Source organism: Carcharodon carcharias, chromosome 12, assembly GCF_017639515.1.
Source record: "Carcharodon carcharias isolate sCarCar2 chromosome 12, sCarCar2.pri, whole genome shotgun sequence".
In the NCBI taxonomy this organism is placed as follows: Eukaryota; Metazoa; Chordata; class Chondrichthyes; order Lamniformes; family Lamnidae; genus Carcharodon; species Carcharodon carcharias.
The window spans coordinates 104,497,829-104,514,363 of NC_054478.1; the positions used below are offsets into that span (position 1 = coordinate 104,497,829).

At 40.2% G+C, this 16,535-nt stretch overlaps 1 protein-coding gene across 1 annotated transcript in view; it reads right to left on the reverse strand.

Annotated features, from left to right (window-relative positions):
- Window positions 1-16,535, reverse strand: part of gtf3c3 (general transcription factor IIIC, polypeptide 3) — a 66,115-nt gene that overhangs the window by 30,850 nt on the left and 18,730 nt on the right. Inside the window, exons 4-7 of the mRNA XM_041201147.1 lie at window positions 14,978-15,101; window positions 6,526-6,717; window positions 3,794-3,959; window positions 1,643-1,790 (exon numbers count right to left, since the gene is read on the reverse strand). Coding sequence (XP_041057081.1) covers window positions 1,643-1,790; window positions 3,794-3,959; window positions 6,526-6,717; window positions 14,978-15,101 — 630 coding nt within the window. The remainder of the gene's footprint in view (window positions 1-1,642; window positions 1,791-3,793; window positions 3,960-6,525; window positions 6,718-14,977; window positions 15,102-16,535) is intronic.

Here is a 16,535-nt window from a genome sequence, read left to right on the forward strand (position 1 = left end):
TGAACTGTTTTATCTCACCCTTAAAATCCATGTTTTGTGTGTCTTATGTGTATGTGTGCGTGTGAGTATGTATGTGTGTTTGTGTATAGGGGTTTAAGAAGGGGTAGAGTTTAAGTTATAGAGTTAGAAGTCAGCAGTTCATATTTCTTTTTTTGCCACTAGTTAAAGACAATTTGTTCAATAAACAGCTGTTTACTTATTAAGTTTACAAACCATATGCTTGTATTCTGTTAACCTAAATTAAACAGTTAGGTAGAACTGGAGCAATCTGGTAGTTTGGTCAAACTTTTCACATTTGTCACGGCTCTGGGAACAACGGGGCTTGATATTACAGCGCACTGTGCCCAGTGAGTCATGACAAGTGTAAGACTTGATGTACAAGAAGACTACAGTTCTAGGTTAGCTGGATTTATGAAGGCTGCAAAAGGGCACAGGAGAAATAAATCCACAAGGTGAGGATGTCGTGTGTGATGACTTTCTGCAGCAGTGGGTTTTAAGCATTGGCAATGCTTAAATGTACTGAAGATGATGGACTGGATGTGGGCTTGAAAGTTTAGCTCAGGGTAAAGCAGAATCCAAAGATCATGTCCCATCAGGTTCACCTTGATAGGGAGGCTTATGCAGTTGAATCAAAGGCACGTAGATACTGGCGAGATTTGAACAATATGACTTCAATTTTACAGTATTATTCAGCTATAGAAACTTTGACTAAACCCAAGACCTGATGTCAAGTAGGCAGGCAAAGGCGGCCAAAACAATATCAGACCGTTCAAAACTGAGCTAAGGTTTTAATCCACATAAAAGGTTAAGTTGTAGGAAATTTTGACACAGCCAGAAATGATGTCAGACAGACACATATAAAAAGTTGAAGGTCAGACAATTCAAAAACAAGCTTCAATTAAAAATAAAAACATCTATTTACGTAAATAAAGATCTCTAACTTTAGATAATATCTATAGAGTATGCTGTTTACCAACAAATAGATAGAAATCCACAAGGTCTGATTACAGAATTTTTGATGTCTTGTCCTTCAATGACAACTTGAGATTGAAATGATATTGATAAATTATTTGAGATTCCAGATGGTTTCTCAAGATTTCAGTGCGCAACAGGCTGTAGTTTGCAAGATCTTTTTCACATAACTGTTTCAGATATGATGCTGTGTAATAATTACAAATCTATTATGGTGTGCACATAGGTTTCATTGACATACATAACATGAGCAGGTTATGCAATTTAGCTGAAAGGGATGAACAGCATTTTTGTTATTTATAACCACTAAATAGGCTGAAATACAAAGCAAAATAGTTTGACATTTGATGTAAAGTCTCTTCTTGAGCACTTAAGTTATCAAGCAAATTGGGTGGGAAGAAATAAAAGAAAAATAATTTCAGTTGTCACTTTTTGACTTAATTTTATTGATATAGCAAAAGAATATTCAAATTACAGAAGTGACTATATTTTCAACTTTTTAAATAGATACTTTGCCACTTAAACACTTAAACTGAAAAAGTTTAAGCTTAGTTTATCAGTTATCTGACTCAGTAAAGCTACTGGTCTGGAGTAAAATAGATGGAGTGGGATAAATATACAAGGAAAGCATTACTTTATCCATCTTTTCCTTTGTTCACACATGCCTTACCTCCAATGTTTTATCATACTGTTTGCTTGACAGGTACAATTCAGCTGCCATGTTAACATCCTCAGCAGAAACCAGGCTCTGATGTTTGCTGAGAGCCTCTTCCATCACACCAATAGCTGATGTAATATCATTGGTTTCATAATAGCTCCTGAAAGAAAGGGTTATATGTTATGGCTTTATTTACAAATTAAAAACTTAGTTCCAAAATGATTGCTATTAAAATTTAAAAATGTAGTCAAACATTCCCTTCATCTCCAGTAAGAAGAGTGTGAGAAGGAATTGTGATGGATTTACAATTCAGGTTCATTTACATCATAATGTTTCATTAAAGTTGATTCCTAACACGGAGTAAAGTGGTTAAAAAGTGATGAACAAATTTTAGTGCTAGAAATTATTTTTTTTAAATTGCTGCTTCCTAGCCCAATAAAAGCGAGGTGCAGGTCAGGAGCTGAAGGGGGTGCCAGGTTCAAAGACCAACTGAATAAAGGGTTAGAGGCCAGACTCTAAGCTAAGTGAGAAATGCAACATATGTGATGTCAAACAGTGGGAGACAGGTGCAGACTTAGTGGTGTGACAGCAGAGAAGCAGCTGACAGGAAAAGAATGTAGATGGTCAACAGAAAAGGAAGTGAGAGCAACATCGTGCAGGAAACAAAGGAAGGATTGCAGGACAAGGAGCAACGGGCGTGGAGACAAACAACAAGAGGAGCAGCAACACCATGAAGAAAAGAGGATGCTATAGGGAGAGATTATGGACAGTAAGAGCAGTTCAGGGAGATGTGTAGGTCAACAGCACAAGAAACCATGTGGGCAGATGCTGCAGGGTAATGATGAATGACGTCACAGGAGGAACTGGGAGACAGAAAATGGCTGCAGGCTCCTCTATGGGCTGAATTGCAGGACCTGGGGATGCAAAGAGGAGGCCGAAGAGCAGAGTGGGAGTAATAAATCAGAAGGACAAAGCGTAATGTCATGGTATGTCAACACCTCCAAGTTCTCCTCCAATTCACACCTTGATGTGGACATACAAATACATCACCGTACTTTCATTGTTGCTGGGTCAATATGCCGGAATTCCCCGCGTGACACCATTGCTGGAGCACCACATGGACTGTGAAAGGTTCAAGGAGAAGACCCATTCTCAGCCTCACAGAACAGCTAGTGATGGATAATAATTGCAGCTTTGTTGAACCAAAGTAGACTTGCTGTCGAAGCTTTTAGTCTTACACTCATCAAGACAGGTGCAATAATGCCAAATTCCAAAGGGAACAACAATTTATACTGCATGAGGAAAGGCTGCAGGTTGGTTGGCAAGTCAGCTCTGATTGGTTGAGGTGTTGCCCCCATGCTTTTGTTTATTTTTTTAAAGTGCAATGACTGAACATATTCATTTTGCCTACAGAGGACAGGTCCTTTCATATGAATAAATGTAGCTTCTAGCAAGCATGAGTGAGCTACATTGCGAGCCTGAATGATAATTTTAAATTGGTTGTTAGCACACTTAACACTGAAGACAGTAGCATGATGGTAAACTAGTTATTCAGAAGCCCAGACTAATGTATTGGGGACATGAGTTCAAATCCCATCACAGCAGCTGTTGGAATTTAAATTAAATTAATTAATAAATCTGGAATTGAAAACTAGTCTAAGTAATAGTCACCATGAAAGTATCATGGGTTGTCATAAAAACCAATCTGGTTCACTAATGCCCTTTAGAGAAGGAAATCTGCCATCCTGCTCTGGAATACATGCGATTTGAGAACCACAGCAATGTATCTGACTTTTAACTGATCTCTGAAATAGCCTAACAAGCAGTTCAATTCAAGGGCTATTAGGGATGGGCAACAAATACTGGCCTTGCCATCGATGCTACATCTCATGAAAGAATAAACAAATTGTGTTGCACAAAAACAAGTGTTTTTTTTCACAAGGACTTTACAGTGACTTTTTAATATGACAGTAAAAATGTGTTTCCTATTGTCAAAAGTACATTTATTTTTACACATTCTCATGTGGTCTCCCTGAATACAAGTCACACAAAATGATCAAGAAGCCAACCAGCTGGTATAAATCCTATGAGTTTATTGAGCAAAGTACTATACCAATGTGCGTTTTGAAAAAAACAAAAACCCACAAGTCTGTGAAAACTTACTTTGCCATGTCTCTGGCTAGCTGCATGAAGTGCTCCCCATCAGTAGGTGGCAGAATGTTCAGGATACGCCTATATCCATCCATAGCTAGCTTGTGTTCACCCAACTGTTCATATAGGCTGCAACGCTCCCACAGATACCGAACGTTTGTCGTGTCATATTTTATGGCTACATATTAAAAACAAATCAGTTATGTGTGTAATAAATATTTTTTAAAGTTTAAGATTACACATTTTAAACCATATATTCTTTATTTCCATACATCTACAAATGTGAAATTCATGAATAAATTCCTAAATAATTAGGAAATGTGTGATATGATTTCAGTTCAATTTTTTTCCATATTTTCCCACACAAGTTGTCCAACAATTTTTCAGTAGGTTTAATAGAGTTACAGGAATAAGATTTACACATAACAGAAATGTTGTATGACTTATTCAATACATCACAAATTCCTTTGGTCAATTCTAGCAGAAATTAAATACATTCCTATCTCCGCCTTTTGATTATCATTCTAAAACTTAACCATCTTATCATGCAACAATGAAAATAAATACTGATTTTCATGTAATTTAATTTTCACGAGGACAGGTTTGCAGAATTACAAAAAAAATCACACTTTGTGTAGCAATAATTCTGCTTTCAGAAATGTAAACAGAGCAATAGCTAGACCAGGATTTTCTACATTTAATAAGAACCAAGTACTTCAGAAAAGCTAGGATTATAGGTTTGCCTGCTATTGACCTTGGAACTCAGAGCTATAAATCTTGCAATTGAAACCAGGTGTCAGAAAAATGACCACTGTTGCTGCATGAAGGATTTAGAGTACATGGTCAGATACATGAAAAATCTTGAATTTGTGGCAGTCTGGACAAAGCCAGTAATCAAAAATAATTTGAATAGCCATGCACACTAATACATAAAAACAAATCTAATCATATATCTCCAATATCTAAACTGACTATCTTTAATATTCAAAGACTTATTATAAAAATACAAAGTGCTGCAAATTTAGTAACCTGTTCGCAGAGACCTGCCATAAAAATGTAAAACTCTAAGGCATTTTATAACAGCAGTAGCAGATATTAGGCTACTCAACTCAGGAGGTTGAGTAAGTTCAGATTTTGGCTGAAGATTCATGCAAATACTTCAGCCTCATCTCTTGCAGTCACTTGCTGAGCTCCACAAGGTTGAAGATGGCGATGTTCCTTCCTGAAGCCTCTCCACCAATCAGTTGCCTGGTACTCCACCACTACACACAACGATATGGTACAGCTACAGAGCTTTCCTCTGATCTGTTGACTACGGTACTGTTTAACTCTACCTACAGCATCTTCCTTTGTTACTTAGCAGGCTGTGGAGCAGCATTACTGGGGCCACACCTCATTCTGTACATTGTCTGGTACTGCTCTGGCAGTATTCTACACCCCAGATTAAACCAGGATTGGCCTCTTGGATTGATGATAATCACAGAGTAGGGGAATGTGCTGGGCCACGTAGTTACAGATTGTTCTGTGTACAATTCTGCTGCTGGTCTGATGGACCACAGCAATCCCAGAGATAGCCAGTTTTGGACTGCTGGATCTTGTAGCTGTCCTGTTCAGCATGATGGTAGCATCACACTACACACTAAAGACTGCCCTCGTAGTGAATACAACACTGTGCAGTTGTCACTTCTAACAACATAATCACAGGCTAACATGTCTGAAAGAGGTAAGTCACTGAAAACATGGTCAAGTATGTTAATCCCTTGTGATGCTTCGCACTATCTGACACAGGTTCAGGCTGGCAGCTACGTCTTTCAAGACTCGGCCAACTCGGTCATTGAGGTCCTCCATTCAGAGTATATTCCGTTCCCTTGCTTCCCTGAGGTCTTGATGTTCCACACAGAAGAGCATTGATTCAACAGCTGAAGGAGAGGGTGGTAGATAACAATTGGCAGATTTTCTTGCCCATGTTTGACATGAGGCCATAAGACCTCATGGGGCCCAAAGTCAATGCTGAGGACAATCAGGCTTCTCCCACTTGAGTGTACACTCTGCCCTCACCTCTGGTGGATCTTTCCTGAAACATGGAATTAGGTCAGAATTCAAAGATGACCTCACTGAATGGCAAAATTGGCTCAAGGCAAAAAGGTCTATTCCTGTTCCTATCCCACTGATGTGACAGGGCATATCCAGGGATGGCAAAAGAAAACTCTGGGAAATTGGCTGATAGATATAACTCTGTGTGTATGGAAATATCAGTCTGTTGATTAACTGTAAAGTGAGGCGACTCTCCTAACTGGGTACCGTGTTGTTGAAGAGGGCTTCGCAAGGTTGACTGGAATTACCTGAGCCTTATCCTGACGTGTGTCTGGATCAATGACAATAAGACGATCCAAATTGGTACCTATTGTTTACAATTCGGTGGCTTTCTGGGTCCCTTTAGAGGGCATTAAAGAATCGACCATATAGTGCATGAGTCATATGTAGGCCAGTTTGAACAGAACTAGCAAGTTCCCTTTCCTAAAGGGCATTAGTTAAGCAGTTGTGTTTTTAATGACAATCTGGTAATTTTTGTGGTTATTGTTTTGGTGTCAGCCCATAAATTACTAGATTTATTGACTACAATTTTACGATTTAAAATGGTGGGATTTGAGTTGACAACCATTGGGTTGCTAGTCTGGGACCAAAAGCACTGGACTGAAGTAGCCATTCAAGTCTAATTTCCATCTAAGATAAACTTACAGTACCTTTTGAATAACAGAAAATAGCTTGCTTGATATTGTCTTGTTCAAGGGACATTTCAGCCAATTTCACCCACTCCTCTGGGTCACTTGGATTCAGGTGAGCTGCAATCAGTCCAAATTGCAATGATTTCTCCATGTCTCCTTGATCTTCATAAATCATTGCAAGAGTGGAAAAGGGCTCATAGGCAAGAGGAGCTAGAAAAAAGAAAACAAAGTGGTGAAATATATATCAAAAGCGAGGATATTTTGATCAGTAAATGAAGTTACTTCATTGTCTTTGCTAGGTAGTCTATCATAGTAAACTACTCAGAACATCACAAAACTTCTTACATTCCAACTGTTTAGATACCAGAAAAATTATTTTAATCAATCTCTATCCAGATTATATGTGAAGGGCCTTAATGAAATAATCAGAATATGTAATATTGTTCAGAAACAAAGGGAAGATGGGTGAATGGGACTTGGTTCGAGTTAGGATTCAGGATGCAGAGTTTCAAATGAGCTCAGGTTTTCGTAGGTTTGAAGATAGGAAGCCAACCAGGAGAGCATTAGAAAAGTTAAGTCTAAAGGTAGCAAATGCATGGATGAAGGTTTCAACAGTGGATGAGCTGAGGGAAGAGTGTAGTCTGACCATGTTAAAGGGGTGGAAGTAAACAGCACCAGAGATGAAGCAGATGTGGTCAAAGGCTCACCCTAGTATCAAATATAACATCAAGGTTCCGCAGTCTGGGCCACTCTAAGACAGTTGCCCTGATGTAAGGACAGCAGTAAGAACAGATCTTGTCTCAGATGATCAGGATATGGAACCAGCATGGGTGGTGATTAGCATTAACAAGGGTCAGAAAATGCTGATGGGAGTAGTTTATAGGTCTTCTAATAGCAGTTAAACAATTATAACAATGGATAAAGTTATTTTAGATCCAGCATAATAAAACAGGGTTAATTAGTAATCTCATAGCAAAAGATCCTCCAGGAAAAAGTGGTCATAATACAACTGAATTCCATATTGTTTGAACGCTGTATACTCCAATCACAAACAAGAACCTTAGGGCAGAACTTTACATTACCCCACCGGTGAGTTTGCAGGCTGGGGGTGGGGGGGTGTAAAATTCACCAGGTGGCCTACCCATCGCCCTCCTCTGACCTGTACACAATTCTACGCAGGCATGCAACTTAAGGGTTGCCTCAACTTCGTAGCTGGTGGGAGTTCAGGACCAGAGGGAAGATAGCGGGGGAAGATCGGCAGCTTAAGCCTTGGGCAGAAGGGAGGGGCACCTCCAACAAGGGCCCCTTTCCTCCTGCACCCCACCTTAGATCTGCCCCCATCCCCCTCCCCCAAGGGTGCTCCACTTTCCCCAGTTCCTCTCCATCAAGGACCCAGACCTCTCTCACTACTCCCCTGGGTTTCACCTTCCCCCTCCATCTTGAGACCTCACCCTCTCTAGCAGTCATCTGGTCCTGGACTCTGGGACTTATAATCTGAGGGCTGCTTCTAGCCCCAGTCCTGGCCACTGCACTACTGAGACTACAAAGCTGCTGGCCATTCGGATTAGCCAGCAGCTCTATGAGGTGGGACTTTTGCCCGAGTGATGGGCGGAAATCCAACCTCCAGCCAATTAACACTCCTTGGAGCATTAAGTTGCTTTGGGACTGCTGTGATCGGCAGGAATGAGGTTCCCATCAATACTTCAGGTGGCAGGGCAGGAAACCCTGCCATCTGAAGAATCTGCCTTTAAACTTAAGCAAATAACATGAGTATGAGGGGTGAGCTGGCTACTGTTTATTGGGTAAATAGACTGTTGTAGTAACTTTGATGAACGAACCACAGGAGGCTCAGGTACAGGTTACGATCGTTCATTCGAGCAATTGCAAGGAGAGAGCCACCTCAAGGAGCATGAGGTAGCACTCTGTTAAATTACAAGTGTTCAGCATATTTATACATTACTGGTCACATACAAGAACATTGTTCAGATTCCAATCATGTCAACATATAGGTACATACATCCCCTTACACCCAGGCAAAGCTTTCTCCCCCAGTCTAAGCTAAAGCCATCTGGCCTTTCCTTATTTGCTGAAGAGTGCACTTAATCTATCATATTTTCAATCTTTGTCTCCAGTCTAGTTCCCAGGACACCTAATCTATATTGTTTCCATCCTCCGTCTCTAGTCTAGTTCCCAGGGTCTTTCTGGTGTTTGCAGGCTCTAAGGGTGTGCAAAGCTCATCTGGTAGCCCTTAACTGTTAATGTACTTGATGGCACTGACTGCTTGGAGTAATTCCCTTTCAGTAAGTTCTTACTGTATTCCCCTTAACAAGACTAAAAGGTAGGGCAGTAAATAAGCAGTGGGAAACATTTAAAGAAATGCTTCAAAATGTTCAACAAAAATATATTCCATTAAAAAACAAGAAGTCAGCCAGAAAGATCCATCCGTTGTTTACTAGGGAAGTTAAGGATAGTATTAGATTAAAAGAAGGGGTTGCTAATGTTGCTAAGGATCATCGTAAGTTTGAGGATTGAAAGAGCTTTAGAAACCAGCAAATGGTGACCAAAAAGTTAATGAAGAGTGAAAAAAATAGAATGAATAAACTGGCCAGAAACATGAAAACTGACTTTCTTTTTTTTTCATTTACTGGGTGTGGGTGTCGCTGGCTAGGCAACGCCCACATCCTGTGAATGAATTTTAAAAATCAATTTTCATGTTCCTATCTAGTTTACTCATTCTATTTTTTTCTTTCTTTATTAAGAGCCTTTACAAGTACATGAAAAAGTGATTAGCTAAAGTAAATGTTGGTCCCTTAGAGGCAGAGACAGGAGGAATTATCATGGGAAATGAGGAAATGGCAGAGACATTGAATAAATATTTTGTGTCTGTCTTCAGGAAAAGACACAAATTGCATACCAGAAATTGAGGATAACCAAGGGGCTAATAAGAGTGAGAAACTTAAGATAATTAATATCACCAGAGAAAAAGTATTGGGGAAACTTAAGGGACTAACATCCAAAACAAAAAAGGCCCCTGAATTCTAGGGATCTAAAAGAGGTAGCTTTTTTTAATTCATTCATGGAGATTGGGCGTCGCTGGCTAGGCCAGCATTTATTGCCCATCCCTAATTGTAATTAAGGTGGTGGTGTTGAGCTGCCTTCTTGAACTGCTGCAGTCCATATGGTGTAGGTCGATGCCAAGTGGTCTGTCCGGTTTCATTTCTTATAAACTTCGTAGCGGTTTGTTACAATAACTGAGTGGTTTGCTAGGCTGCTTCAGAGGGCAATTAAGAATCAACCGTATTGTTGTGGGTCTGGAGTCACATGTAGACCAGACCAGGTAAGGACAGCAGATTTCCTTCCCTAAAGGACATGAGTGAACCAGATGGATTTGTATGACAATCGACAATGGTATCATGGTCATCATTAGACTTTTAATTACAGATTTTTCTTGAATTCAAATTTCACTATCTGCCATGGGATTTGAACCCTGGTACGCAAAGCATTATCTTGGGTTATTTTTTACTTATTCATTTACGGGATGTGGGCATCGCTGGCAAGGCCAGCATTTATTGCCCACCCCTAATTTGAAAAGGTGGTGGTGAGCTGCCTTCTTAAACCTGCTGCAGTCCCTGTGCTTTAGGTACACCCACAGTGCTGTTAGGGAGGGAGTTCAAGGATTTTGACCCAGCAATTACTAGTTCAGTGACAATACCACTATGCCACTGCTTCCCCCTGCAGAGATAGTGGATGTACTGGTTTTGATTTTCCAAAATTCCCTAGGTTCTACAACAGTCCCAATAGATTGGAACGTAGCAAATGTAACATTGCTGTTCAAGAAAGAAGAGAAAGAGAAAGCTGAGAACTACAGGGAAGTCAGCCTGAAAGCAGTCATCAGAAAAATGCTGGAATCTATGGAAGTCTTAACAGTGTACTTCGAAAATCATATTATGATCAGACCAAGTCAACATGGTTTTACAAAAGGGATATAGTTTGAAAAATTTATGAAGAGTTTTTTTTTAATGTAACCAGTAGGATAGATAAAGGTGACCCAGTAGATGTAATATACATGGATTTCCAAAAGGCATTTGTTATGGTGCCACACAAAAAGTTAATATGCAAGGTAAGAGCTCATCAAGTTGGGGGTAATTTATTAGCATGGGGAAGTCATTTGTTAACGGACAGAAAGAAGAGAGTAGAGATAAAAGGAGCATTTTCAAGTTGGCAGCCTATAACCAATGGAGTGCTGCAAGAATCAGGGCTGAAGCCTTAGCTATTTACAATCTATATTAATGACTTAAACAAAGAAACCAAGAGTAATGTACCCACGTTTGCTGACGATTAAAAACTGGGTGGGAATATAAGCTGTGAGGACACAAAGAAGCTACAGAGATATAGACAGTTTAAGTGAACAGGCAACATGTTGGCATTTGCTGTACAACATGGGGAAGTGAGAATTTATTCACTTTGGTAGTAAAAATAGAAAAGCAGAATATTTCTTTTAAACACGTGATACATCTAAATGTTGATGTTCAGCAAGACTTGGGCATACTCGTACAAGGAACACAAGCACCCTGGCACAGCAAGCAATTAGGAAGCCAAATAGCATCTTGGCCTTTATTACAAGGGATTGGAGTATAAGAAAAAGCAATTGTACAAACCTTTGGTGAGATCACACCTAGAGACTGTACTAGAGTGCAGTTTTGTTCTCCATATCTAAGGAAGAATATACTGGCCTTGGAGGTGATACAGCAAAGTTTCACTAGATTGGTTCCTGGGATGAGAGGGTTGTCCTATGATGAAAGGTTGAGTCGAGACCCTCTGGAGTTTTGAAAAATTATTGGTGATCTCACTGAAACATACAATGGTTCTGAAGGGGATTGACAGGGTAGAGGCTGAGAGATTGTTTCCCATGGCTGGGAAATCCAGAACCTGGTATATGAGTGGTGAAGACAAAAAGGTCTTTTGTGACAAGATATCATGTAATCAAAGCACTTTATGATCTGTAGTCAATTCAAATGCTTCTAGGTTATTTCAAATGGGTGGAATTATTTGACTTCAAGTGGGTAGAGACATTGATTTTTCCTTTGTTTATCTTCTATTACCACATCAAGATTGTGGACCAATGCATTTGTATAAAATTGACCTCAGCATTTCAACATTCAATGCAATTAGTGCAAGTAATACGGCGTGAAGTCCAAACTAACAACAGAATATAATCTTAAATGTATTCATAAATCTTTGAGTGTCAAAGTTTTACAAACACTGTCTTAACTGACTGGTTTGGATCCTAGGTATAAAAGGAGTGACTAAATCCAACATGCTGCAAGAACAACATGCATCTATGTCTTTAATGTAAAAAAAGTGCTTGTCAGGAAGGAGCAGTTTTTCTCCTCTGAACAGTTGCAACCAATAGCATACAATTGATAGAAATAACTGAACTGAAACAGCTTTATTATTGCAGAAATATTAAAAGATGACACAATTTAGATCTTTAAAAAATCATGAAAGGCATTTATAATGTAGGCATTAGAGTGTAAAAAAAATTAACAATCACCTTCGCAAACAAAGCATTTGATGCTGTGTTAGTTAAACTTTTTGATAAGCTGTATGGACAGAGATTGTCAACAAAAGAATAGAAACACAGATGATCAAATACTATGTGAAACATTCTGTTGGGAATATAGCTGAGAGACTACTGGAATGCAGATAGTCATAGTTAATAAGTCGGGTTAAAATGTTGGATTCACACTCAATTACCCTCAGAAGCCAGAAAGAAATTTCAGAAGAAAAATCAAAGGCAACTGTTATGTTGTCTGGTTTGCTTTTCTTGAAAATCTTGCTATATTTTATGTGCATTTAACAGCAGGACAAATTAGCAATCAAAATATCCTTAAATCCACCAAAACTATCTGCATTGTGGCAACGCTGCTCAGGCTGTCATTTACAAGGGTAATTCAAGATTACCAAACAGCATTCTGTATAGGAAACTGGAAAGCCAAGCAAATCAGGATAAGCAGAAAAACAGATAAGAAGGCAAATCAAATTATATAATACTGTCAACTACTAGGAACATCTCACAAGTAACTGGTGAACAGCAATGTCACATGTTCTGAAAATCATGATACTGATCTGAGGTGGAAAAAGCTGAATAGTAAATGGCAACCGGCGGGTCCCTTATGGGCACCAGGCCCAGACCCGGGTCCCCAACTCTCCCATTTAACGGTGCTTCTGTAAATTTTCGCCATTTCTCACCTCCCTTCAAAACGTCATCCTCAAAACACATCCGGGTTCTGTCAGTACAAAAAGGTGAAAGGTCAACCAAGAACCCAAGCCCTGCCTGTGTGGATGACAGCCAGGACCAGACTAATGCAAGGATGAGTGGTGGCACCCATAGGACTGCTCCCAGCTTCGTTATTGGTGGAGATCTTCCGGATTTACTGACATCTCCTCATCTTTTCTCTTTCTCTGCTTCTTCTCCTGCCGGCTGGAGGATGTCGAACAAGCAGACTTACCATCCAGCAGCTGGTTGAAAAGAGATTGCTGACAGTGTAGCTGAAAGTCACCTGTATGGCAGAAGCAGAACCGGTCACAGTAACCATTCTTTGCTGCTCCTCCAATCATGGATTCTGACTCTGGAGGAGCAGCAAGAGCTGGAGCAGGGGAGGAGGGGGGCACCTGTGATTGGAAAAGCTGGACCAGCAAGCACAGGGGAGCTAGAATCTGTGATTGGAGGTGCACCTCTGTCTCTCCAGCATTCGCTGCTGCTCCAATCACAATACTGCAGTCAATTTGTGCTCGCACTGAGTGGCAGCTGAGTTGTGATTCTTTTTAAGCTTAATACTTTGGGCTACCCCAGAAGATCGGAACATATATTTAAACTGCCGGATTTCTGAGACATAATGTTGGCAATCTGCCAAAAGGTGGAAGCTTCTCATCACTGTAGAACGCAAGGGCACAGTCTCAGGATAAAGGGTCAATCATTTAGGACTGGGATAAGGATAAATTTCTTTACTTGAGGCTTGTGGATCTTTGTAATTCTCTACCCCCTTGAGGGTTGTGATTGCTCCATCTTTGAGTATATTTAAGGCTGAAATGGTCAGATCTTTGGTCTCTCAGTGAGTCAAGTGATATGGGGAGCGGGCAGCAAAGTGTAGTTGAGGCAGAAGATTAGCCATGATCGTACTGAATGGCAAAGTGGGCTCAAGGGAGTGGCGTATAGTCTACGCTTGCCTCTATTTCTTGGATTCTTATGCGTTGAATGCTGGACATGCAATGCAGATCTGTATATCAATTTTTAGGCACAGTATGACTGCGCAATTTAATAGTATGGCGAAGTATATAAATGTGCAGTGCTCATGAACTATAAATTCGCTCCAGAGATTATAAAACAAAAATTTTCTGAATGTTGGAAAAGAATCAAATAAACTGAATGAATTCTAGAGAACGTAAACACAAGGGCCCAAATCTTCCGATATCCAGAGCAATGAAATCCGGGCTTACGTCTGTGTTGAGTGTAAGAACCTTGAGGAAGATCATACACGTGCACCATAACTGCCCGGGAAGTTTAAAGTTCCAGTGGTTTGATTTGCACGGCCCGGGACCCTCCATGAATGTTTCCGACATTGAGCTCAGTGTCAGAGACTTTGGCCAGATATGTGGGACTTACCCAGTACTTAGCCGGGAAATGTCACACTGGTTAATACCTGGTCTAACTCAGAGATTAGCCGGCATAACTGAACTGAGCACCACAACCAACTCCCAACAATCACCCCACCCCACAACCACCTACCTGACCTGACCACCCCGCCTCCAACCCAACTGACCACTCCGACCCAACAACCCACTCTCTCACTCAACCATTCACTAGACTACGCTCATTCATTAAAAGACTTTTACCTTTTTTACAGCAGCTAGTGCCTTGGAAAGGAGGCATGTCCTCTCCTTCCTTCGACTCTCCTGCACTTGCTGCATTTACCCTGGCGAGGCTCCATTAGCCCACTTATGCTTCAGCTGAGGTTGGAAGTCTCGACTGAAAATGGGCAGTTATGTCAGGGCGCAGAAAGCTTTGTGGGCAATGGCAATGCACAGAGCATTACCACCGACCAGAAGGTCTGGGCCAATAATGGTCGTGGAAATCTCAATTAATTCTAACAATTTCACTAATTGATGGCAACATTTTAAATTCATAAATCAAAATAGAAATTGCTGGAACTATTCAGCAAGTCTGGCAGCATCTCAATGACCTTTCATCAGAAGGCAGCTACCCATCACCTTCTCAAGGGCAATTAGAGGTGGGCAACAAATGCTGGCCTTGCTAGCTATGCTTACATTCTATGAGCAAATATATTTAAAAATTCTGAATTCATACTTTGGTATATCTTTCACAGTAACTTCAATAGGTTTGGAGATCTATAACTTTGCAGACAAAGATTTGACCTTCAAACAGTGTGTAAACCAAGCACTCCTGTACCTTGTCTAATGATTTCCATACACATCATCACAGCTTCTTCTCGGTCTCCTCGCGCAAACCTGATGTTAGCTTCTCCCATGAGACCTCGCAAAGCTTTAGGGAGTTTACTCCGAGGGCGCCTCTCCTAAAATGTTTGAGGGGATGGGGAGAAAGAAAAGCAAAAAAGATAAAAGTTAAATTCCCAAGTCTTCATAGGTACCATTTTTTGTGTTATATAGAATATCAAGATTGAAGCATTTTTTTCCATCTTTGAGTGTTTGAACAACCATGAAGTTCAGAGTGCATATAGCCCCATCAAGCTCAGTCCATGGTCATTCTATACCATGGACTTTGGGCATAGACACCTCTTCAAAATCCATATTTCAAGAAAAATGAAGTTCTTTTGCCTACCACCCCCGCCCCCCCGCCCCGAAAATAACATCAAACAGAGCTTAATTTGTTCAAAACCCTCAAATCTCCTTCTCAACAAATGTTAATCTAATTCTGATTTAATAGTCTTAACTGACCCCAAATGAACTTCTCCAAAGGCCAATTCCCCACTTTTATTACCTCATAGGGAACTATTTTTTCAATCTTTATTTTTTCTTATGGCTTGTAAACTTTGGAATTGTGCCAATTTTTCCAACTCTCATTGTTTAAGTTAAATAGCTGCTTCCTTCAAGCATATCTACATATTTCATTATTTTCAAATCAGTATCATAGTTTTTCTAAAACTTCTATTCTCCAGCAAATATAAATTTAGTCACTTGTACCTTTCTTCAAAACTTAAAAAGTCTGGAATCATCCTGTTTACTCTTCTCTAAACATAAGAACTAGGAGCAGGAGTAGGCAATTCAGCCCCTCGAGCCTACACCATCATTCAATACGATCATGGCTGATCTAATTTCGGCCTCAACTCCAATCCCACCCTCTCCCCATAATCTTTCAACCTGTTACTAATTAAAAATCTGTCTATCTCCTCCTTGAATTTATTCAGCGTCCCAGCATCCACTGCACTCTGAGGAAGTGAATTCCACAGATTCACGACCCTTTGAGAAAAGTAATTTCTCCTCAGCTCTGATTTAAATCTGCCACCCCTTAGTCTAAAACTATGGCCTCTCATTCTAGAATGCCCCACAAGGAGAAACATCCGCTCCATGTCTACTTTGTCTATCCCCTTTAGCATCTTATATACCTCAATTAGATCTCTTCTCACCTTCTAAACTCTTGTGAGTATAGGCGTAAATTGCTCAATCTCTCCTCATAAGACAAGCCCCGCATCTTTGGAATCAATCTAGTCAACCTCCTCTGAACCGCCTCCAATGCAACTACATCCTTCCTCAAGTAAGGGGACCAAAACTGTGCACAGTACTCCAGGTGCGGTCTCACTAATGCCTTGTACAGCTGCAACAACACTTCCCTATTTTTATACTCTATTCCTTTAGCAATAAATGCCAAAATTCCATTTCCCTTCTTTATTACCTGCTGTACCTGCATACTAGCTTTCATCAATTCACGCACGAGGACACCCAGATCCCTCTGCACTGAAGCATTCTGAAGTTTCTCTCCATTTAAATAA